This window comes from Citrus sinensis, chromosome 2, assembly GCF_022201045.2.
Source record: "Citrus sinensis cultivar Valencia sweet orange chromosome 2, DVS_A1.0, whole genome shotgun sequence".
Taxonomy (NCBI): domain Eukaryota; kingdom Viridiplantae; phylum Streptophyta; class Magnoliopsida; order Sapindales; family Rutaceae; genus Citrus; species Citrus sinensis.
In genome coordinates, this window is record NC_068557.1 from 32,064,701 (window position 1) to 32,089,108 (window position 24,408).

General features: G+C 36.4%; 4 protein-coding genes across 7 annotated transcripts; 2 read left to right on the forward strand and 2 right to left on the reverse strand.

The window, feature by feature from the left end:
- The first annotated feature begins 1,090 nt into the window (after positions 1–1,090).
- On the forward strand, positions 1,091–4,513 carry LOC107175445 (probable F-box protein At4g22030). The gene is made up of 2 exons (XM_015526856.2): positions 1,091–1,826; positions 2,102–4,513. The coding sequence occupies exon 2, from the start codon at positions 3,151–3,153 to the stop codon at positions 4,408–4,410; it is 1,260 nt and encodes a 419-aa protein (XP_015382342.1). The 5' UTR covers positions 1,091–1,826; positions 2,102–3,150; the 3' UTR covers positions 4,411–4,513.
- A 3,009-nt stretch (positions 4,514–7,522) lies between these two features.
- Positions 7,523–11,401, forward strand: LOC102623106 (uncharacterized). 3 transcript variants are annotated; one of them, XM_015526971.3, is made up of 4 exons: positions 7,523–8,120; positions 9,161–9,523; positions 9,871–10,141; positions 10,296–11,401. In XM_015526971.3, the coding sequence occupies exons 1-4, from the start codon at positions 7,832–7,834 to the stop codon at positions 10,459–10,461; spliced, it is 1,089 nt and encodes a 362-aa protein (XP_015382457.2). In that variant the 5' UTR covers positions 7,523–7,831; the 3' UTR covers positions 10,462–11,401. The 3 variants fall into 3 exon arrangements, with proteins under 3 accessions (XP_015382457.2, XP_052291480.1, XP_006467407.1); XM_052435520.1 differs by having other exon boundaries at positions 7,528–8,120; positions 9,871–10,118; positions 10,296–10,461; XM_006467344.4 differs by lacking the exon at positions 10,296–11,401 and having other exon boundaries at positions 7,538–8,120; positions 9,878–10,079.
- Positions 11,402–13,016: 1,615 nt separating this feature from the next.
- Positions 13,017–15,037, reverse strand: LOC102612822 (mitogen-activated protein kinase kinase kinase 18-like). The gene has a single exon (XM_006468124.4). It carries the CDS (start codon positions 14,508–14,510, stop codon positions 13,017–13,019), a length of 1,494 nt encoding a protein of 497 aa, XP_006468187.1. The 5' UTR covers positions 14,511–15,037.
- A 1,705-nt stretch (positions 15,038–16,742) lies between these two features.
- On the reverse strand, positions 16,743–20,879 carry LOC102622108 (aspartic proteinase). 2 transcript variants are annotated; one of them, XM_006467342.4, is made up of 14 exons: positions 20,534–20,879; positions 19,585–19,962; positions 19,417–19,477; positions 19,179–19,273; positions 18,965–19,077; positions 18,687–18,855; positions 18,549–18,588; positions 18,302–18,366; positions 18,012–18,125; positions 17,851–17,915; positions 17,560–17,716; positions 17,351–17,470; positions 17,117–17,205; positions 16,743–17,024 (listed from the first exon to the last, which is right to left on the reverse strand). In XM_006467342.4, the coding sequence occupies exons 2-14, from the start codon at positions 19,954–19,956 to the stop codon at positions 16,940–16,942; spliced, it is 1,545 nt and encodes a 514-aa protein (XP_006467405.1). In that variant the 5' UTR covers positions 19,957–19,962; positions 20,534–20,879; the 3' UTR covers positions 16,743–16,939. The 2 variants fall into 2 exon arrangements, with proteins under 2 accessions (XP_006467405.1, XP_052290525.1); XM_052434565.1 differs by lacking the exon at positions 20,534–20,879 and adding an exon at positions 20,346–20,492.
- Positions 20,880–24,408: the final 3,529 nt, after the last annotated feature.

Below are 24,408 nucleotides of genomic sequence, written 5' to 3' on the forward strand. Positions count from 1 at the left end.
AAACTAGAATAAGTTTCACTGAATTTTTAAATATAAAATTTTATAAATCTCATAGTGGACGAGGTAAACACTAACACAGTAATGCTAACCACCTAAAGAGCTATTTTAGCTAATTGGTAACCCATTCTCGCACATATGTCTCTCTCAATTTTGAAATTGAGTAGAAGTAGGCGAGTAACCATCTCCTCATGGGTATAAGCGAAGTAGATTTACCTCTGTAGAATGTCATCAGCTATTTCCACATAAAATTACGCATCACTACTAAAGACGAGAAACAATTTTTCTATTTTTTTTATATATTTTTTTAAAACAAACTCATCCATCAAATAATTTATTACAAAAAGTTGGCACGTGAACCAACTGATATATTGTTAATTGAGTCCAGTTATTTGAACTAATGGACGACAAAGGGACGACAGAAATGACAGCGCCCACTGCCGTTTCCATGGGTCCCTTTATCTGTTGCTTCATTATTCTTTGTCTGTTACTTTTTTCATTTAAAAAATAAAATAATCAAAAGAAAATATTAAAATAATGAAAAAGAAACCAAAAGTAACGAAAAGGAGATGACAAAATAAGAAAGTTGACAAAAAGTTAAAATTGCCATTATCACTCAAACCCGACGAAGAAGCCAAACCAGACAAACTCAACTCGAACTGCATTTGTATTAACAGAAGAAAACTGAAGTAAAAGCAGGGGCCACAATCAGTTTAAAAAATTAAATTAAACATGGCACGTGAATGAATATAACATTTAACAATAGCAGCACTTTTTTACAATCAATTTTTCTTCTTGTCCTCTCTCTCTCCATCTCTCATTTAACGTGAGCCATCTGCATTTAACAAGGAAAAATCAGTTCCTTGTCCTCTCTATCTCTTTGCATCTCGCTTATCACACAAGCAATTTCTGCATTTCTAACCGCTTGATTTCAGCAACCAAAAAAAAAAAAAAAGAAGCGGCTGGGCAAGAACAAGAAGCGGTCGTCGTCCGGTAACGAAGCAAATGGCTGCAAATGATAGGGATGAAGTTGCAAATCAAAAGAAAAAAAAAAGAAGCGGCTGGGTGAGAACAAGAAGCGGGGATTAATGAAGTGCTACCGTTTCCAAACGAGGAAAATGAGTGGAGGGGGAGTAAACTAAGGAAAATGAGTGGCTGGGGAGGGAGGAGATAACGTATAAGGAAAAAATAAAATGCTGAAATTTGACCTGCTTTCCATTTCTAAATTCTTTATTTTATTATTTATTGTGGGCCCACGCAAAACTAAAGGAAGATTAAGGAAACGCGTGAAATGACAAGCCCATGCTGCATTTTTATCGTCCTTTAGTCTTCTTTTAGTTTGTTTATTATTTTCCTTGTTAATTACTGTCCTACGTGGACCCAGTTGATCCAGATCAACCCTCATGAGCAAAGAACTGAAAAGACTGAACATCAGCAAATCCTTAGAGTCTGTTGTTATTGTAATTTAAGAAGAAGAAGAAAAATTTGACTGAGCAAAGGGATGGGATGAATTGCAAAGAAAGCACTGATACAGCTTCAGCTACACCCTTTGAGCACAAAGGGCCTTTCTTTACTTTCTCATACGTTTTGTTACTTCATTTATTTTTCTGTGATGGCTTTTGTTTGATTTTTGTGTTTGGCGGGTAAGAAAGACAGATGAATTGACTGCAAATTGATTTTTATTTGAAATTCTACTCTTACTGTATCATTGCATTTTGTTAAATGCAGGCAATTATTGCTGGACTGATGTCAGCCAGCAATCAGGGTCATACTTTTTCTCAGCAACTGGTCACTGGCATTAAGAATCATAAACTTCAATTGAGGAGGCGGTCAGTTTCTTTCGCATCTCATCTCTTTTACTGTTAATATGTTTTCTGAATTATTTGAAATCTTTAGGTAGTTTTTAATAGAATGTTCTTGAGCTACATAAATGTTTTTGTAGCTTGGTTGTTTTTATTCTCCCTTGGAATTAATGGTATAATTATGTTCGTTAATTTGGTGAATGTGTTCTGTTAAATTTTTATGCCCTTTTTTATTTTAAACTTGAATTTAGTGGTTTTGCTAGTTCAACGAAATCATTGTTTCTGGCACGGTTTAAATGAAGGAAATAGGAATGCTAGTTAATACGCAAAACTGGATGGGAATTGTTGGGCACAAAGCAATTGAGTTTTTGTTTGTACACAAAACTCAATGTGTTCTCCATACTCTCTCTGAAGTTTATGGTATGTCCACTTCACCTTGAAATTGTTTAGGAAAATTCTGGTTTATTATCGTCATATATGTGTGTGTTATCATCTGCTACTGTAATACTTTTTCTTTTTCTTTTTTTGAAAAAAAGGAATTATAGAACGGGTGCTAAAGTAAAAAAATAAATTTCGGCCATGTGTAGACAAAGTGTTTTTACAATGTCACGATGACACCAAACAAATCCTTAAAAATCACATGTTGGAATCTAGATCTTTTCAAGATTTATTGAAAATTGAAAACTACTAAAATAATTCTTTAAAAGAATTAAAATTTGACCCAGAAATTTGACCGACTGTTTTTTAAGTGAGAAAAAAAAAAAAAAAAAAAAGGAATGAAAGAAAGAAAACTGCCGAAGGTGTATCCACATGAGGAAACAAATTATCACGCATGTCTTTGTAATTGAATTGCCATGTGAACTTCTTTGTAGCAACATGTTATTGGTTTAATTTTAAAAAAATCGTGATTAATTAACATTCACGTGGACAAGTGATAAGCTAATTTATTTTATTATTATTTTTATTAGAAAAATGAAATTAATGACCTGTAATGGAAGACCCAGATAGATACAAATTAAACAAAAACAGCTTTTACTCCCGAGGCCATTGGCTATTTCAAGGTTTTTGAAATTGAAATTTGAAAGTCAACACTCAGCGTAGGAATTTGGAATTTGCACACCCCCAAGGGCTGTTGAAAATAAAAATTAGGGCACAAAAATTGAACGGGTCCAAGTTTATTTATTTATTTATTTTAACTCCGTGAAGCCATAATCAAAATTCAACCACCAGACGTTTTACATCACACAAAACCAACTACTTAGTATAAATATATAGCTATATATAGGCTCGTGAAATCTCAAACCGACTAAAATCCTTCACAAAATTGTAACTAGCTAGCTAGGGGGGCTAAATGGCAACGATTCAAGCTTCAGGCATCATGTTTGCAGCGGGCTTGCCTTCATTTTATAGCCCAAATGCAAGAGTTAGTGCGACAATGAATGCACCAAAAATTCGGATGATGAATCCCATTTCTCTTCCGAAACTTTCAAACAAGGTTTTCGTTGAGGATAATTTGGACTTGAAAAATGGTTTCAAGAATGAAACGCAAAATATGGAGCAACATCATGATGATGATGATCATAAACTTGTGGCTGCAAAGTTGTTCGGAATCATGGAAGCTGTAGCTGATAGAGTGGAGATGCATAAGAGTGTTGGAGAGCAAAGAAATAACTGGAATCATCTGTTTTTGAGTTCCATTAATGGAATCAGTCTTACTGCAGCTTTCATGACAGGCATAGCAGGCACATCGTCGGGATCTTCTCTTTTGGCACTCAAGCTTTCTTCTACAATTCTTTATGCAGCAGCCACCGGGATGCTGGCGTTGATCAACAGGATTCAGCCATCACAACTGGCTGAAGAACAAAGAAATGCTGAAAGATTATTCAAGCTGCTGCACGGAGAGCTTCAAACAGTGCTAGCTCTTGGAAACCCTAGTGATGCTGATGTGAATGAAGCAATGGAAAAAGTTTTGGCTCTTGATAGAGCATACCCACTTCCCTTACTAGGCACCATGCTTGAGAAATTCCCGTCCAGGGTTGAACCAGCAGTGTGGTGGCCTCAGCAGCAAATTAGGCGAAAACGCCGGCTTACAGTGAGGAAGATGAACAATGGGTGGGATTCGAAGTTGGAGGGGCAAATGAGAAGAATTGTGGAGGTTATCAAGGAGAAGGATTTGGATGATTACTTGAGGTTGGCTAACAAAGCTTTGAAGCTTAACAAAATGTTGGCTGTTTCCGGTCCTTTGTTTTCTGGCCTTGGGGCCGTTGCTTCTGCTTTTGTGGATCATCATCATGGCTCATCATGGGCTGTGATTATAGGAGTTGTCGCAGGTGCTTTGGCTAGTGCTGTCAACACATTTCAACATGGTGGCCAGTTGGGGATGGTGTTTGAGATGTATCGTGGCAATGCCGGTTTCTTTAAACTTATGGAAGAAACTATAGAGTCTAACGTTAATGAGAGTGATGTCGAGAGGAGAGAAAATGGAGACTTGTTCGAAATTAAGGTGGCTTTATGCTTGGGAAGAAGTTTATCAGAACTCAGGAATCTTGCTGCAACTTCTTCAGAAAATGGGGAAGCAAATAATATAGAGTTTGCAAGCAAGCTCTTTTGATCCTCGTAATATTATTGCAAGCAGTTCAATTATGTTATTGTTTGTAAATAATGCGACAAAATTAAAACTTTTGTGTCATTAATCCCTAGACCTACATTTAATCGATTCTTGGCTTGTTAATTCATCTGGATATATATATATATCTGCAAAATCCATTATATATATATACCGATTAAGGTTAATTAATTCTTCAAGATATATTATTAAAAATATGTTTTCTATAGATTGACAAGAAAATTTACTAATTATCCTATATATGTGTGTGTGTGTGTGTGTGATCACTGTGTATGTGATCCCATCCACTCTTCACATGCCAATGCCGGTATGTCTTCACTCATATCAATGAAAATGAATCGTGACACAGTGTCTTGACTATTTTTTTTTATATATATTATATAATAATTTACACCAATCATATGAGCTGTGTTTGTCTTTCTGAAAGAAAAAATTAACAGTATAAAATAAAAATTGTAGAGGTATGCGTGTGTGTGTGACATATTATTCCATTATCTTAAGCATGTATGCACTATTATTACCTCATCTGCTAAGTCATACATACATAGATAATTAATTATATATTGAAGAAGAAATAAAAACTAATCTTAAAAAAATCAATAATCCCAGATTTAAAATTGAAGAAGAAATAAACAACAATCTCAACTAATTTATAATAAGATGCTGCAACTAAACAGACGACTTATTGTGTTCTTGATTCTTGGTGTGAAAATATTGGATTGTATGAAGATGACAAACGAGCTGTTTAATTATTCACAACTTTATTCAGAATATTGAAGAGAAAATAATTGAACACGTTAAGCTGGCTCATGAAGACCAAGAAAACATCAGCTTTGAACATCGATTTCCGTTTGGTTAATTAATATTTGTTGGTCTTTTGTATACTTCTTAGGTTTACAAAATAAAATTAATTAGCTGGTTAATTTAGAACCCATATTTAAGAATCAAGCCATTAGGTTTTTATCATACGCACCGGCACAGCCATTAGCATTTTCCTGCAACTCCAAGTCAATGGTTCATTGGTCAGATTTTCAAATACCAGGACTTGTTCCAAATAAAAGAAATAATATCAAATGCAATGAAAGAATAAAGAGCATCCATTTTGTGACTCAAAGCTTTTGGACTTATCATTCCTCGAACCTCGTGCTAGGACAATATTCGGTTATCTACAGAAACAAAATAAATAAATAATCTACTTTTTTCGTCAGCATTCTGAGTGTATACACATGGGAAAATAATCAAAACACACACGCATGTATAATTAATTTGAATTAAGAAAAATTATTACTCGTATACTTTTAAATGGCGTACCATATCAAATGTGTTATAATAATTTTAACATGTATCACTCGTATACCTTAAGTTGACAAAATGTGTTTATTGTCCACCAAACCGTTAGCTTCCGTTTGCAAGTGTTGATATTGTAAGGGTAATCTAGTTTTTTTTTTAAGATAAAAAAAGCTTTGATTAAGAAAAATGACATGTCGTCTGATATATTTGATAAAAAATGACATGTCATCCCATTTATCGGGCGATGACATCTTCTATGTGGAACAACGTTGTTTCATAGGGACTTAAAAAAAAAATTTATTGATCCACGATCAAATCTACTCCTCCAAAATTTAACCTAAATTTTTTAAGATCTACTCCAAGCTTCAACTCGAATTTTTTTTTATAGTATAATATGTATAATTGTTAATAATATGTATTGTTAATAAGTTTTTATATTATAATATAGATAATTTTTTACGGATAATTGTTAATAATATGTATTTTTACGGATAATTGTTAATAATATGTACCATTAATAATTTATAATTTTTTATGAAAAAATGTATTGTCAATAATAAAATCAAAAAAATTGTGTATTGAAAATTTATTTCAATTTTTGGGTAAATATGTCTTTTTATCTTAATTTGAGTTCAAGGGTAAAATAGTCAATTTATCATAATTCTGTTAACTTTCTAACCGCAGTTAACGATTTGGTGGACGGCATACCTCTTTTGTCAACTTAGGGTATATGAGTAATATACTTTAAAAGTATTGTAGCACGTTTGATACGAGTGTCATCTAAGGATATATGATTGATAATTTCCCTTGAATTAAATGAATACCAACTTAATTAAAGAAATTAACAGAAGAATTAATTTCTCAGTAAAGAGATGTGAAAGCCATAACTCTCCTTGAAAATAAACATTAGGAGGGTAACAGGGCATCGAAGATTTGATGGGTTAAATTATTTGCATGTGTTTCGATTTTTCTTTGGATTTATTTGTACGTCTTAAAGTGAAAATTAAGGAGAAAGGGTAAGTGCTTCTAGCTTTGTCAACAGCTAGCCTGCAGCCAACAAGCGTAGATGATGGATCTGCAGATTATTACCAACTTTCTAACAAATAGTTAATGATCTGTTAACTTGTGCTCGGTATTTAAATCCATCAAAAACTTTGAAGGAATTTGACCTTTGATATGTTTTTTTGGTGTTAATTTCAAACTAGTAGCTAATTTTCCACATTGGAAATTAAATGAGATTGATAAAAAATTATTTGATATTGATTTGAGAGTAGTAACAAGCCCAGGCCAGTCCACCGCGCAGTCCACTCTCTTACATAATAAGCTCTTACATGAGCGTCAGTGAATCCCCACTAACTCGATGCTGCTTGCAATTAAAAAAAAAAGAGGCACACATAATCTACTAGCTCATTTGTTTCTTCTTCGCCACCAAATTCTTAGAAGTTTTGTTATTCTAGAATAAAGTGTCATTATGATATTTCATATTTGGTTGGAAGAATTTAGTGGAGATGAGAGAAATAGAAAAGAAGAGAAAAGGAAGAGAAAAAAAAAAAAAAAAGGGCCAATCTCGATTTTATTGTTTAGTTTAACCTAATATTCATATCTTTTTTCTTTATTTATTCGACCTAAGAATTGTTGGATTTGAGTTGATATTTCCAAAGACTAATAAGTAAAATCCGAAATTGGAAATGTGGCTTAAACAAAAATTGGCTTATATTGGGGAACTAATTTTATAGAAGCTGATGAGCACACGTGAAGCAAGTACACGGAGGCCAATTGAAATTCCACGTACAACCTTGATAGCTCTTGGAATTCTATTATTTCGATTCGAAATAATTATGACCCAAAATCTTCAGCAACGAGAACCCCACAACCACTTTTAAAACCAAAATCAAACCAGCACCCAACCAAAGACCAAGACCATAAAGACGACCCCAAATTAACCAGTAGCAACCAACATCTCTGCCATCTTCCTCTCTTCGATTCCCTTCATTGATCCCATACTCATCATCATCCTATCTTATTAACCCACACCCACTTGCCCTCCCAATCCTCTCTATCTGAAAACTTTCTCAGAAAAAAATTTAAAAAAAGGAAAAAATTTATAATAATCATAATGCAACAGCTGTTGTTCACGGTGATGTTTTCAGAAATGGCATTGATAATGGTGTTATTGTTCAAGACACCATTAAGGAAGCTTTTGATCATGAGCCTTGATCGCGTCAAGCGTGGGCGTGGGCCCGTGGTGGTCAAAACGGTGGCGGGAACGGTGCTTGTAATGCTGATTTCGAGTGTTTATAATATTATGATAATCCAGAAGCGTTGGATCGATGATGAGGGAGCCGTGGTCAATCCCACGGACCAGGTGCTTTTGGCCAACCACCTCCTTGAAGCCACTCTAATGGGTATTTATTAATTTCTTGAATCTCGTTTTCTGAATTTTTTTTTTTTTTTTTGGTTCTGGTTGTTACTTGTTAAAGTTTTGATATCTTTTATGGCATCTTGATTGATACTGTTGATTGAAATGCGATTGATTTGGAGTTTAGAAAGTGGTTTCTGTTTTGCTATTGATGTGAATTGGTGAACGCAATATTGAAGCCTGCTCTTTTCGAGCATACATGTGGGTTTCAAGTATTAATGCACGTCCCTTTTTTGCGCACTATCACAAAGCAGGGGAGATAGTCCTACAATATTTTATTAGATTAGAAGAGAACTAACTTTGGGTGCTCAAAGCGTTCTCTGTACCCAAGATTGGCCACATCATCTAGGTGATCTTGTTTAGATTATCTAAGAATTCACATTGGCGAAGAATAGTTGGGCACCTATAATGTTTGAGAATTCATGTTGCCTGTAATGTATCATTATGGATTGTCAATATCATATTTCCTCCTTGTGAGGCGACTGCAAGTTCCCGTTAACCTAAAGATTTGACTTGAATTAAAAATTTTTACGAACAACTCTAAAATTTTTCTTCTTACCCAACTGTACTGTGCAGTTGGAGAGAACCTCCTTTTGAATGCATACAGCATGCATAAAACCAAGTAATATTTGTGCTCTACAAGTAGATTGACAACATGAAGAGCATGCATCCTAACCTTTCCAATGACAATAATATTGCAGTAAGTAGTGAGATTTATGGTTGTGATCTCACTTTTTAAAGAGAACTTAGAGAAGAAATCTCGGTTTCTTGATGTCTCGCTTGTATGATGTTCAGCTTCTGAGTATTTCCTGTCAAAAATTATTCCTCTTAAGAATACTCTGCTTTTCACTTTTCCATCGGCCTTCAAGTGAGAGATCTCATTTATTTGTTTGTCTATCGAATTCTTTTATGAACTAGAGTTTTGATGTTTGAGACTGGGCTTTTTGTTATGTTTTCGCTTGTCAGCTGACTAGTAACACTTTTGTTGGTCCCTTGATCTTTATAAATCTTGGAAATTGCATACAGGAGCCTCTCTTTTCCTTGCTTTCATGATAGACAGACTACATCATTATATTAGAGAACTCCGCATAAGAAGAAAGACCATGGAGGCCATTAAGAATCAAAGTCGAGGGTTTGAGGATGGGAAAGCTGCCAGCTCAGAGGAAATAAAAGCCTTGGAGGACCAGATGACTACACTGAAGTTAAAACTTAAGGACCTGGAATCTGAGCTTGAAACAAAGTCCAAGGAGGCAAATGCTGCAGAAACCAATGCAGTCGCTTTAAGGAAGCAATCCGAAGGATTCCTTTTTGAGTATGATCGTTTGCTTGAGGAGAACCAAAATTTGCGAAATCAATTGCAATCTTTGGACTGGAGGTTGTCACATTCAGGTAGCAAGAAGGATAGCTAAGGAATTAATGTCTTTTGCCAAATAATCAATTGCCTTTTCATTTTCCATAGTCCCATGCTGGGAATTTATAAAGCTTTTGCTGGATGCATTATTCATGTATTCAATGTTGTAGGTGGGAAGAAAATTTTCAGAGATGAGAAAAACAATAGTGGGGATGATGAAAAATAGTTTTTTTTTTTTTTTTTTTCATAAAAAGTGCTGAAGCCTGAAGTAGAACAGCTGAATCTTGTCCTAATAAAATGTAGTGCATTATAAGCTTCAAATAAGAGAGAAGTTTTACTACTGATTTTTTATTTCTTTTCTAATTATGTGCAATTATTTGTAAAGATTTCAGAACTGTGTACTGGAATGCAGAGAAAACTGCTTCTTCCACTTATTGCGCAGCAAAAGTTCTGGATTTTGAATTGTTAACAAAACTCAGTATGGGATCATCTTCATGCAAAAGCTTATTGGTGTTGGCTGCAGTGAGCAGCATCAAGCGAAGGAAAGTTAGAACTGACAGTGATGATAACACAAGCATTATTGCAGGTGCTACACGGCCTTTCACCTCCTCTGCATATTCAACAGAGGCCAGAGTAAGAAATGTTGATGTAAATGAGTAAGCCCACCATGCAACATTGAATTTCCTGATCGATTTCTTGAAAAGAGCCGGCCTACAAGCCTGTTAGAAAAAAGACATGAGAGATCAATCGTGTGTTTGTTTTATATATTGAACCTAATCTTGTTACCTACTGAAATCTGCAAATTACCAGAGATATGAAGAGGAACAAAGACAGGAAGAATAGCATCTTTGACGTGGTATCAAATGCTCCTGAAATTGAGTTCCAAGCTGAACTTCCCATGCTTGGTGCAGCAAAGAACAACAAGAAAGCTGGCCGGAGTATTGAAGGAAAGGTATTGCTGCCTGATAAATGCTGATAAAGCATTATAAAGAGTACCATACAGTGCACCATGCCAAGGAAAACATGCAAACAGCATTCTCTTGCCATCCAATCTGTGCCGCGCTTGCACAACCGTGAAGTTAGCTATCACTGATATCTGGCTGGTTGGATTTGCAAAAACCGATAAAAACCTCTTTTCTGTTGTAAACCACTGCCCATATATCTTTACATCGAGTAAAACCACTGGAACCGAAAATACCCAACAAAGAACAGGATAGGAAACTTTGTTAAGAACAGTTAATGGTGCTGATTGAAGCAAAAGAAGCAATGAAATCCAAGGAGCATACAAGTAGTTAACTCCAACATGGTGCAAGAACTCTGCCTTCACCTAGTGAAAGTGAAAGAAACAACTCAGAATATAGAGAAGAGATAATGATGCTTGCGCAAAAAACGCCAGCCACCACAGCCATAGAAAAGATGTGAAAGGGAGCATGCAAAGTACATGACAGATATTTTGTGAGTCACTTTTCGGCTCACTCAAAATATTCCATAGCATCGCTAGGCTACAGAGAGAGCGGCTTATTCTGAAATAGCCTGCATAGAACCTAGTTAATAATGATGAAGACTGTGACATTGCCGGCTTAGAAACGCCGAGTGATTGGCCAAAATTTTCTTGTTTAGTAGTGATAATGGAACTATCGATTACTACTTCAACTGGGGGATTGCATTCCACGTTTGCCATTTGTTTAAGTTTAGGAGTGAGTTAAGAGTACAAGGTCATAAGAAGGTTTGCATTGCTCGTTCATTGGTGGCTGCACTTATATAACGAGAGAAATGAGATGCGAGACAAATTTTAAATTGTCTTGTTGTTGACCTAGCGCAAGAACACATGACAGAGCCATGCACCTAGAGCTAATTAGTATAACATTTATATGACTTCTCTTTACAAAAGCCTAGTAAATTATAATTAACTAAAGATTCAAAAGTCACTTAATACAAGACACTTAGTTCCGATAATTGATGTGAAGTAGTGCAATTCATCTTTTCAAAATCTTCTGTAAATGAAAATATAATTAATACAACCTTTTTGGAACTCAATATTCACTAATTCGGACTCATGGTATTCTCACAAGCCCTAAAATGCAATCTTGCCACCAAGTCTATAGGAATATGCATAGAATGAGAATGGACCGAAATACAAAGCCTTGTGCGCTTCAAACGAATCAGCTTCTGAATTGGATGCTTATTTGGTCAATGATTCGACAGCTTAACAACTTTCGAAGTTCCATTTATTTTCATTATTAGGCTCATGTTTAAGGTGGCCATCATATTTCATCGTTCAAATCCTACCATCCCTTTCTTCTCATTCAATTTGTCTAGTTCTGCTCACAGAGAGTTTTTCAATTTTCAAGCTTATTTTTTCAAATCTTACAGACGTTGAGCGAAAAGCCGCGGAATTAATTTTTTTTTCTCCCCATAAAAGGGATCGAGAGCATTACCGTGCTAGTTCCCTTTAAAGTAAAAAGGAAAATTCTTAAAAATATCCCAAAGTAGTAATCACACGCCTGACAGCGAGCACGAGTACCAAGAATGGCAAAGAATTAAAGAATAATTAAAAGAGCATGTTAGAAGGTTAGTGGATAAGAGGAGGATAAGAAATGGATAAAACGAATGGTATTAGCTAATCGATGAGTGTTATAGCCTTAGATGGTATTCCATCTTGATTATATCTATCTTAGCTAACAAGTGGTGAGATATCTTTAACAAATAAATAAAATAAATAAATATTTTGGAGTGCCCGGTGAAAAGGCCAATAAGATTGGCTTGTGCTTTCAGGTTCATCATCGAATTTGATTAATTTTAGAGGCATGGAAGTAAAGGTCTCAGGGCATTAGGTCTGGTTTGGTAGTGGTTGGGCACTGAATACTAAAAGACAAGGCTGCAGAAATTGTAGATGTAGTGGGCCACTTCGCTGATTTAGGAGGAAGATGAGCCAAGACATCAAGCGGCGATGGCATCCTTCAACTTGATTAATTTGACTTGAAAACTCAGAACACTGAAACTATAAATGGGCTGTAAGTTCTGCAATTAGGCATTACAATTTACAAAGATGTGCTCTTTTTTTTTTTTTTTTTTTTTTGAAGCACACTGGGCACACAGCAGCTATGATTGTAGACCTAGTCTTATAAAAAAGAAAGTCATTTTAAGCACCTTTCTCTCTGTAAGAATACACTGTGCTTTAGGAGGTGTAAGATAAGAGAGAAGAGATTTCGTAATTGGGATTTTAAATAAGAGGACCTATTTATTTATTTATTTATTTTTTCATATTGCAAAAGTAATAAGAACGGGAGGTTGATGCCTTTGGGTTTTATTAAATATTTACATGCTAAATATTAATGATCCTGAGGATTGATGTGGGCTGCCTTGTATTTTCGAGATTTGACTTGTTTTCTCTCCAGTTTAATGACTTGGGAAATCAAATTAGTAACAGTTTAGCGGAGGAATTAATCTGGATCCCATGGGCGCATTATGCATGGCTGGCTGATCTGAATTGGTCGTTGCGGTTCAAAACCTGCATGCCTATATTTTTATTTAACCGAGCCCCAGCTCCAATTCTTCATGCCAAGTTGTGAAGATGACTAGGAAATATTGAATCTGGACCCAGATCATACACGTGTTTGGGCTAAAAACAGAGCTGGCTCTTGGAGATGGCCAAGGGGTGGACAAACCAAGAAGACTTGATTGTGATGAATGATGACGATTTGGCTCTAGGCATGCAGAGTTAATTAATATTATAAAGCAAAACTTTTGATTCCTTGAAAAAAGGTTTCTACATAGTATACGATTTGTACATTTACATGCCATCAGTAAACTTTTATCACGTCTGCTGATGTTGCTAATACTGCTAGTGTTACACGTATTTGCCTCACTAGTGCTAAAGAACTGATCATCGGGATCAGGAATAATAATATGAATATCCATGTCACATTCTTCAGCAGCCGAAATTCTGCTTGCCCCACCACCAATGGGAACTACATTTGCAGCAGCTGATGACAGGTTACAGTCCAGCTGGGACCCTATTCCTCCTGGCTCTTTGCTTCTCACTGTGACCCAAGTTTCATCCCATGCCCAGTTGACCATTTCTGAGCTGCCTTCACCGATCAATTGCCGGATTCTTTCCTTAGCAGAAGCCGATGAACAACTTGTCAGTGTCGAGTCCCAAAGTTGTTGATTCAATACACTTGTTGGACTCTCCGAATTATAAGTTTCAGGCTCTGTCAGTGTCGAGAGTTTAAAATTTTGTTCTTTGACAAAGCCGTGTTCAAGAAGTTCACTTGCTGACCATCTCTCCCCCGGGTTTCTTATCAAACACTTACTCAGAAAATCCTGAGCTTGCTTAGACATGTACCCTGGAATTTCTGGGGTATCACTGGAGAATCCAATTCTGTGGAGTGCGGATATCGGGTCGGCTACATCGGGCCAAGGGGGCCGCCCCGTTGCCATCTCGAGAACGGTGCATCCAAGAGCCCACACATCAGCAGGGAAGCCCTGTTCTTCGCCACGCGCCACCTCAGGTGCCATGCAGATAGGTGTTCCACAAATTGGTTTCCCCTCATCATCCTCGTTGACGCGGGCACGCCTAGCACATCCAAAGTCAGCAATTTTTGCCCCTTGTTCATTATCCTTAGAGACCAGTATATTTTGACCCTTAATGTCACAATGCACTATTCCATTGGAGTGAAGATACTGCAGGCCGAGTAATACTGCCCGCGTGTGCGAACGGATTCTGCCCTCTTCCAGGCATGTGCCGCTGCGAATTGCATCGGTAAGCGTGCCACCGGGTGCGTACTCCAAGAAGAGATTGTACAGGATCTTACCATTTTCCTCTGAAATGTCACACCCCTTGTATGCTACAATTTGAGGGCACGCCAACGCAGACAAAATTCTTTGTTCCCGTTGGAGGAATTCCGAATTGGAGAGCTCAGCAGACTTCACTGCAAAGACCTCGCTGGATCTGTTAGACATGCCAATTGAGACGGTGGCGGTTGAGCCGCGGCCAATGGTTTGGCCCCTTGTCCAGTCCATGTTATTTAGATGAATATCCTTCTGCTGATTAATTGTTGTTAGGTCTGTTTAGTTTGTTGGGTATATAATATTTTATATGGATGCTCAAAGCTGAATATATATTATATGCTCTCTCCCACTTTGTAGTTTGTGTGTGTGCGTGTGTTTGTTTGTTGTGGTTGGCTTTAATCCGAGAAGCATGCTTTTGTTTATTTATTGACTTTCAAACTTTATGCCTTTCTTTCTTTATGAATTCGAATTGAATGGTTTCCAATGCCGGTTCACTCTAAAGCAGAGGCCTCCACGTGTCGGGAGCAGAGTGATGGAAAATTTTAGCCGATTTGGGCGGCGGTTTTGCTTACCTTGGCCGAATAGCTGTGAATTATAACGCCCACCCACGTGGCAGCACTTGCTCGGGACAGCACGCCAATACAATGGATTGGGATCATTTGGTGGGATGGATCTTCTTCTATCCATTTGAACTTGTAATTCAAAGTGCATTTGGACATTGTGAATTTTTTTTTTTTTTTTTTTTTTTGATGAGAGACTTTGTGAATGTTTAATTATATTATTATTATAATATGTGATCCTAGATTTAACTAACAAGTAAATTTTCATTTCACTTTTAGTAATATCGTGACTCACCTATCATCAAAGAAAAATGTTAAGTATAAAAAAAAATGAGAGAAGGATGAGAGAATGAAGTATGTGGTGGGAGGAGAGAGAGAAAAAAAAAAGCTGACAGCAGGGAGAGAGAGAGAGAGAGAGAGGAGGCAATTCTCACCACCTATCATCAAATAGATAATTTGCAAAAGCAACCACTCGGGCAGTAGCCCGAGTGGCCAGGGCTGCTGCCCTCTAAGTTGGAGGACAGCAATTCGAACCCCCACAAAAGCATTGTGGGGGTATTTCCTTCCTCAATTAATTTGAGTGAAGGTAGTCTTCTCCCTTACCCATGAGTGAGGAGTAGACATTCCTCGAATATTTGTGAGGGTTAAAATCTGGGCAGAGCTCCATTAGCATTGATGTCAGTTGGTTCCAGTAATAGTCTGATTTGTAAATATCAGTAATAGTCTCATGTATATGAGTTGTAATCTAAGCAATATTTCATGTAATAAAAAAAAAAAGATAATTTGCAAAAGCAGCACACTATAGGTGAACGTGATATTTGCTGATATCCAATTGCTATAAAACTTAGCAGTTACGTTTCTTGCATTTTGGGTGTGATTGTTACTACGAGCTTGAAGAATAAAACAGTACAAGCTGACTACTTTTTCCAAGTCCCAACTCATGTTTTCGCTTTAGCAATAACCTGTCTCCTGCTTTACAATGCATCTTACGTTTATTTCTGTAATCAGCCAATGCTGATTGATGTATGATTTTATATATGCTGTAGCACCTCCACTTTTCATTCAACATTATATGATCTTTGTAGCCGGTACTAAATAATATTATTCTTATAAATCCGTTAAATAACAACAAAAACTTGATAAGTCCTCTATGTAATGTAATAATAAAAGACCGACGAAAATTTTTTAGCCAATAACAGACTTGTACTGGTCATTCTCTCATAAATATACATTTTTTTAAAGCATAAGCTTTACTTTTTGCGTGCCAAGTCGTTTTCTTCATGTGCCGGCCACCAAAGCCTCCTTTTCTTTACCTTTTCAGTGTCATGATTCATCTAATTTCATGCTTCGACTTTCCGTTTAAAAAAGCCTCGACTTTATTGAAAGTTAAAAGGTCGCCATTGCAATGGTATCGCCGTTAGAACAAATCTCTTCGTCTTGCTTTATCGTTTCTCAAGAGGAAACTCTTTCCGTCTTCCCCCAACATCACAATCACATCTAATCAGATTTGTTTGGAAAAAGTACTAAAGGGCCCTTTACAGCCACCGTATGACGTTTGTTTCAGCTCAGTTTTGATTGCCTTCAATAATACATACACCTTTATTCACTTTCAAGCTTCTGTTAATTGAATCTTGGTTGACGCAAGCTTCCACTTCCAAACCTTGAACTAGTTGCTTTCACAGCCTCAATGGAATTCCACCACATACCTGTCTTTTATAAAAACCCAATCTGATGAGTTAAAATAAGACGTGAGATTTGAAGGTCTTAATCCACTAAATTAATTCAAACCACGGGAACGACTTTTTCTTGCTTAATCACTAATCTATTGTTTCTTTGCTTGTAATCCTTCGACTGGGGAAGCGGAGATGGTTGGTTTCGAAAACATAAAGCATACATTAGTACCTTCTACTATATAAAACAATCACTGAAAAGAAAAAATATTTACAAGCAAACATGAAATCGTTTTATAGCCATCACGTCTGAGGCTAACGGCTTCACATGATTTTATCACCAACTCCATTATAAGGGTACATAATATATATCTTAGCGAATAGAAGACATGAAGGATTATATCGAAAGAGAAGCGGCCTAAAGATCCATTTATGCAGCCTCAGCAAATCCGACTCTGAGCTCACCGAAATCAAAGACTGTATGGTAGCGACCCATGAAGACGTCTCCCAAGATCCTACATTTATCACCACAAAGGTCATTTTTTTGAGAATCAAATAATAATAAACAGAAAGCATAAGAAAACTATGCCATCAGATTCTTGAATACCAGAGAGGACCACGGGGAGGGGGAACATCCATAGCAGTAAATCCACTAATGCACTGAGCCTCAGGACCTTCGCCCACCTTCAGAATGTACTGATGAAACCAACAAGAATGAATGCCATGAGTCATACGCTATGCTGCTGCGACATCCTCTTCTTCTATTTCTTTACCGTTTAGAATTATCTACAGTTGAAAAGAAATTACTAATGACTAAAATAAATAGCTAACGACACTGTACCTCCTCTGGAGAGAGGTCAAACACTTTGCCACCAATAGTGAACGAAACAATAGGCATGGAAGAGAGCTTTCCACAATCAACTGCTGATTCTCCCATTGGGCTTGGCATTCGGTCACAAAGCTGTAAAAGCAGCAGAGGCTGAAATCAGCATAAAAATAAATGCCTCAATGAATTATTGAGTGAAGTATTGTGTTCATTTCAATTCCCACCTCATTGACATATTGCAAAATGTTTTCTTGTGTTTGATTCTGCTGAAGCTGGTTTTGCATCCATACAACTGCCATCTCACAAGCAGAGCACATAGCATTATTAAGAACACCGGAAGACTTGTCGTTGCTCTCATCCACCACACTCTCGATGCCCATACTACAAAACACATTTCATTTTATGACAACTGTCATGGATATGGTAGCATAATTTTCATTGTTCCCCACAGAACATGGATACTCAAAAACAAGATGAAAAAGAATAGGATGTAAGGCAACTCTTGAGAGCCTAACCTAACACCACGTTTTCCATCAAAGGTGCACAATCCCATTTGGGAGCAAATTTTCTTAGGATGTGCCTGTAAAGCCAAAATCAGGGCAAAATATAAATGACATAAATATAATCAGTCAATCCTACGAGAATGGGACAGTTAGAATAAAATCAAAGTATCCACCTCAAACAGAAGAAGATCCAAAATTGTTTGTCCGTATTGCTCAACAACTGCCTTGCATTGTTGGCTAACAACTCCAGAGGCTCCAATAGCATGATTTATCATGGTAATCACAGTCTGGAGAGAGAGAGAGAGGGCGTTTCATTTATTGACTTTTGAAATAAGATTAAGCAGGAAATTATTGCCACAATCAAAATCCATGTCAAAATGAGCAGCACATCAGGCAAAGCACATATCTAGTATGGGATTTATCAGAAAATCCTAAAAGCTGAAAATTTGAAGTGTATTCATACCGTTGGACCTGCCAACAAAGAAGTACCAGAATCTGCAATTGCTGAACAACCTCCAGCACAATATCCTGAAACACAGAATTCTCTAGCAGTCAAAACGACATAACAACTGGGGAAAAATGACATGACACTTTCTTCTTCTTGTTTTTTTTTTGAGGTTGGGGGGGGGGGGGGGGCCATGAGAAAAGTCTCTCTTTCAATTATTGAACAGTACTTCTTTTTGCAGACAATAATATCAAGAGGGACTCACCAGTGGGTTTACCGCCAATAAGAACATCACCCATGTTAAACTATCAAGCAGAATAAACAAAATGAGAACAAACATAGTAAATCAATATAAAAATGTTAATCAAGCATGCCATCAAATTAGAAACTTTCAGTGATCAACCTGCCAGTAGCCTTTCTGCGTCACAGGAACATAAGTGTGCTTGCCTTTGTAATGATTTGGATCAACACCACCGAAGACAATTTCACCACCTTCATCTTCCTGTTGATTGCGGTTAAGCCAAAATGAAAAAACTGGATCCTGAATTAGGCCTTGTTTGACCATGTTGTACCTGTAAGAAAAAAAAACTCATCATCGGAAACATGGGACTACCAACTACTACTGAAGCAAGTAAAAGTTTAGCAAAATAGCTGATTTGGATTGACGATCCCTGCACTTACCAAACTGGGACAGCATTTCCAACTGAAATCTCTTGAAACCCAAGTCCTAATATGCCATCAAACTTGGCCACCATAAATGTGACACCAGGCTCCCTGGTTGCCTCAATAAATTCCTGAAAAGGAAAAAAATGAAAAGGGCCAATATTCAGTACATGATAGTCTAACAAACTTATTGGAGCTTATACAAGCAGAGGAGTAAAAAGCATAAGTTTACCTGATCTTTGACAACCAGGTCACCAACTTTGACACTGTCATAACTAAAGAAACCAGCAATAGCTCCAGTACCATACTGAATAGAAGCAGATTCACCTACATCATTGATGATCCAAAAAAATCTCAGAGTTCATTCACAGTAGTATGTCATTGCAAAACATCATCCTTCTCATGTTGATTGGTGTGAAACTCGAAACAAACTTTAGGAACTCTGAAGTTTTTAGAGTCAGAAAACTAACCATTCTTCTTGTATGTACTGGATTGGCTTGACTTGTACTTGGAATGAAAGTAACAAGCAACCTAAGCAACAAGCAAAGTCATAAGTCCCCTACCTCCAATTTACTTTATTTCATTTATAAGTACCAATTTGAGCCACATTTATATTGGACAAGAATTTAAAAGCTCACCGAGAAATAACAGTTAGTTGAAGGCACCCACAAATTAGAGCTACCTGTGTCAAAGATTACAGTGAACTTCTGTGGAGGAGTACCAATACCAATCTCACCGTAGTACTGAGCATCCATATAGTTTTTCAATGCAACAATATCAGTATCCTCAGAGTCTCGGAGATTATTAGGAAATCCGTATTTCTTAACAGAAGCTCTCAATGCCTCGCCATGCTCGGACTCCAGCCGGGCAGCAAGCCGGTTGTTGGGATCCAATTTCATCTTTTTCAGCCCTATTCTAACCAATCCATCATTGGACACAGAAGCCACCAGAGAAAACAAAAGGCTTGAGAGGAACAAAGACAACGGTACTGCTCTGATTTTGGTTCCCATGATCGCCTAAAAAGTGCACATCATTCAAAATTCAACTTCAGTGAAGACAATATAAACGACTAACATTTACATTCAAATTAGATGAAAATGCTTTTCACAATGCAGAATAATTCTAATTCACAACCATTCTTTATTCAGCATTCATTACTCAATACCCTCAGAACAAAAATGATAAAAATTTGATTTTTTTTTTAAGATAAAGCAATAAAAGAAAATATACTGATTCCATCAGGAAAAAATATTTGAACAGTACAAGTTTTAGCTAAGCAGTTCAAAAATTAACTACACATACAAAACAATCAAAAATTGTTTTTTTTTTTTTAAAACCTGCTCGTTTCAAAGCAGAGAAAACCGGAAAAAAAAATGAAACGTAATATGCAATAAACAACTTGATTGGCCGTTTATGGAGAGAAGCTCGCCGGAATCCACCGTAAATTCACGTTTACCCGCCAGAAGTCACCGAGAAATTTTCACAATGTAATATAATAAATTCGATCAAATAATATTAAAAAATAGAGCAATAATTTATATAGAAACAAAACTTCAGAATTTAAAAGTTGAATAAGACATTACTCACCGAAACTTGAAAGATCAAAGTCGACTCGTAACGCAAACGAAAGAATGAATATCGAGAGCGCGAGAGACTCGACTATAAAAGCTACCCGTCAGCCACCGGGGCCTAGCTCAGCTGTTTTGGTTCTATTTTTATTTAAATCTAAACCGTTAGATTTTTACCAAAGTGCTGACCTTTAACCGTCGATTTAGGACTCACGGATTGCTCGTTGTTGGGACTCTAAATATAGCGGACGCAAGGCGTGATAGCGATGGGATTCCGTGCTTTGCGAGTTGGTTTACTATGATTTTTAAATGTGGATCGTCACCGTCGAATGTGTCACGGACGGTGAATAAGAGGTGCGGAAGTTTTGGATGCAAGTTAACGTGGTGGGCTGCGATTTACAAACGGTTTTTATCCGTTTATGGTGTGACGGCAAACGACACGCCCGATCAATATGTTGGCGTCATAACTGAGTTTCTTTACGTGCTATTGAAGCATGCATTTGGTTGCTGAGCACGCGACACATACCCCCCTCGTTTGCTTACGTGTCAGTAAAAAGCATGCATTTTATTTATTAATTTATTTATAAATTTTTCATGATATAAATATTTTTTATTTATAATTTCATAGTTTAAAACCTTTTGAACGTGCCTCACGACTCACTTTTATTTTATATGAATGACGCGTCAGTGGCCTGATTAAAGTATGGGATATAGGTTATACCTTGACAAAATGTCTATTTTATATGAATGACTCACTTTTTATTTTAATAATGTGGAAGTAGAATGCTGAGTATGAAACTCACAAAACTTGTTCAGAGAAAGTTGATTTGGAAAACAAAAGAAGGGAAGATGTTGCGGAGAAGCAAGGGGCAATGCTGTGGCTTTGAAGTTTGGATGATCAAATTTTCAATAATGATACTAGCGAGATACCCCAACTAAAGCATATAATTGAGTGCAAGAAACAAAAATTGCTTCAGAATATGGCCAAAGGCAAACAAAGAATATTTAGTGTTTCATTAATTGGTGAAAGTCATACAATTGCTTGCTCACCCCATTGGTTACATGCTTTTATGCATTGTATGTCTTTTAAATTCTAATTAAAATCCGAATTTCATTTCAGGTGTCAACCACGCACCAATTATGAACCAAGAAAACTCTATCATGTGTGATCTCGGCATTGTTGCAAAAAGTTCCGGAGTGGCTTTTCATAGTTGTTTTATAGGTTTGAATTCATGTACAAAAGTGATTAAATTGAAAGATTTGATGGAAGCATACGCACTTTTTTTTTTTTTTTGGTTTTGACTACGAGGTATCTTGGGAGGGCCCCAACTGTGGAAAACAGCTTTAAGTCCGTATCACAACCCAGATTAGAAGTTCTGGCTCGAACCGAGAGGCACATGTTCTCCCAACAAAGACGACTTCCCTGCGACTCGAACTGGGGAGCAAACCCAGTCAAGCCACTTAAGGGGACTCCATTACCAATGAAGGCAACACTTTATTGGTAAGCATACGCACTTTTTTATTATATAAGTAAATAAATAAATTTGAAATATTCATACGGAGATACACATAATCTATATATACAAGGCAAGAAATTAATATAGTAAATATCAATCGTACGCATTATGCTTCTAAAGATTTAAACCTTTCGCGTTTTACATTTCTCTGTCTTTGATAACTTTTGTAAAATGAGTGTGATCTGTTTTGTAATACAGTAGAAAGAAAATAATAATAATAATAATAATAATAGCAAATTGTGATTAATTACTAAACGCAATTTCTTATTTTTTTTTACTTTAGTAAACGAAAAATGATCATTGAAAAACCAAGTTAACACTTAACAGGCGTTAGCTACTGAAAGACAAAACACGAAAGTATTCTATTCATAGAATTACGATTGAGAAAGACAGTTACCTAAAAGAAGTAAATAAAATGCCCAGCCAGTGACATGAACTAGCTTCAAGCGAAGGCAATGTAGGCTGGGATTTGATCACTGTAACTAACCACGTATTATTCGGATCATTATTTATCAAACATTAAATTAACAAATAGAATTAATTCTGATTCACTTCCGAAATTGTTTCACTGATCAGGTATTTCATTAACCCTCTTTAAGCATACATTTGGCTTCAAAAATTAACAACGTTCACAAATATCTAATTTCGCTGTCTTGCTGGAAATCGTGATATTAATTAGCCAGTCTTTTTGAGTTCATTACTTCAAATCTACTGAACTATTAGTCTTTTTTTGATATCACTCTAGAATTATAGTGCCGTGTGTACTTGTTTAATGGTAGTATATTTCTCTTACAAAAAGAAATGATAATATATTTCTTGAAAAAAAATATTTATACAGGTTTATTCTGGTATTAATGTGGTGTATTTACAAAAAAACACTGTTTTAAACATTTTAGCGGAGTGCATTAATGAATGGGGTGTTTTTATAAAATCAGGCTGTGGGAATAGGGAAACCCAAATATTATTGATTGAAGTAAAGAATGGGTTCAGATAGTTTGGGTTCACCATGCCCATACAGCCCACGATTGCCCAAAAAGTAGAAGAATGTAATTTTTATTTTAACTACATTCTTCTATTTTTTTAATTTAATTTTTTTATTGTTAAAATTCAAATTAATATTCTACTATTTTTCTTTTCTTTTGCAGTCTCGTTGTTACCCTACAGATAAATAAAGAAGTTTTATGGGTGATGAATTTTTGAATGTCAATCATTAAGTTAAATTACACAAATTTTAAATTATAATTTGGAAGCAATCTTAGATATAAAAATTCTTAATCAGTAAGAAATAAGAAAAGAAAAGCATATTATTCTAAATTTTTGAAATTGATTTTAGTTCTATAGAAAATGACATGTAGAAAACAAAAAGAAAAAAAATAGATTGATTATGAATGCAAGTAATTTGTTGGAAAAATTCCTAAGTGTGTTTAATTTTTATTTAGGGAAAAGCTACTTACCCCGATTTTAAACCCCGGAACCGTGCCCCGAATATTGTCAAAACGGTGCGTTTTGCTTTGATTTCTTTTTTGCTTTGACTGTTGATTGCTTCTTTGCTTTTTTGCTTTGATTGCTTTCCCATTTAGTTCCACATGTGCAGCACGTGAACATTTTCTTTCTTCTTCTATTTGCGCAAGCGTGAACCACAACACTCCGCTTTGCAGACTGAGGAGAGGATCAACTTTATGAAAGATTTGAAGATGCATTAATTGAATGTGGGAGAAAATTACTTCAGTTTTGCTTCAGCTTGTTTCATTGAACCAGATTTCAGTAACACGGTTGCTACTCCTATCTGAATAATGAATATCATAGCAGCACAATCAAGCAACCTTTATGCAGATTACTACAGAATTATTGTCAGATTTACCAAGCTGGTGAGTACTGAAACTTCTGCCACATGTCACAATGGGGAGTCTCCTTTATAAAACCCCACTGCTGCCGCTGAATCTCTAACCAGCAATTCTATGCAAGAATAGTAAAGTAATCCTTTTCAACTTGCTTTTCCAGCCTCACTCTCTGAACACTACCCAGCGGATAGTCCTGCTCAAATTTGCTAGACTTCACATAAAAATTCACCCCTCTTTCCGTTGTAAACTTGTACTCATAATGGTAAGACCTCGACAAGGCATAAATTGGATCAGAAGACGGCAAAAACTGCAAGAGAATTATCAAAATCACAGGCAACAACTGAATCAACGCATGTAAATTAAACCCATCAGAGCCATCAACGCACGTAATAATCTTTCGTTTTCTTAATCTGTCTCACGATCGCGATTTGCTCTTCCGTGTACGCTGGAGAGGACGAAGAAGAAGCTGAGGCAGACGCGCCAGTTGATGGGCCCCGGTGTCGGATCGTCGATTGATCGGACGGCTTTGAAGCAGC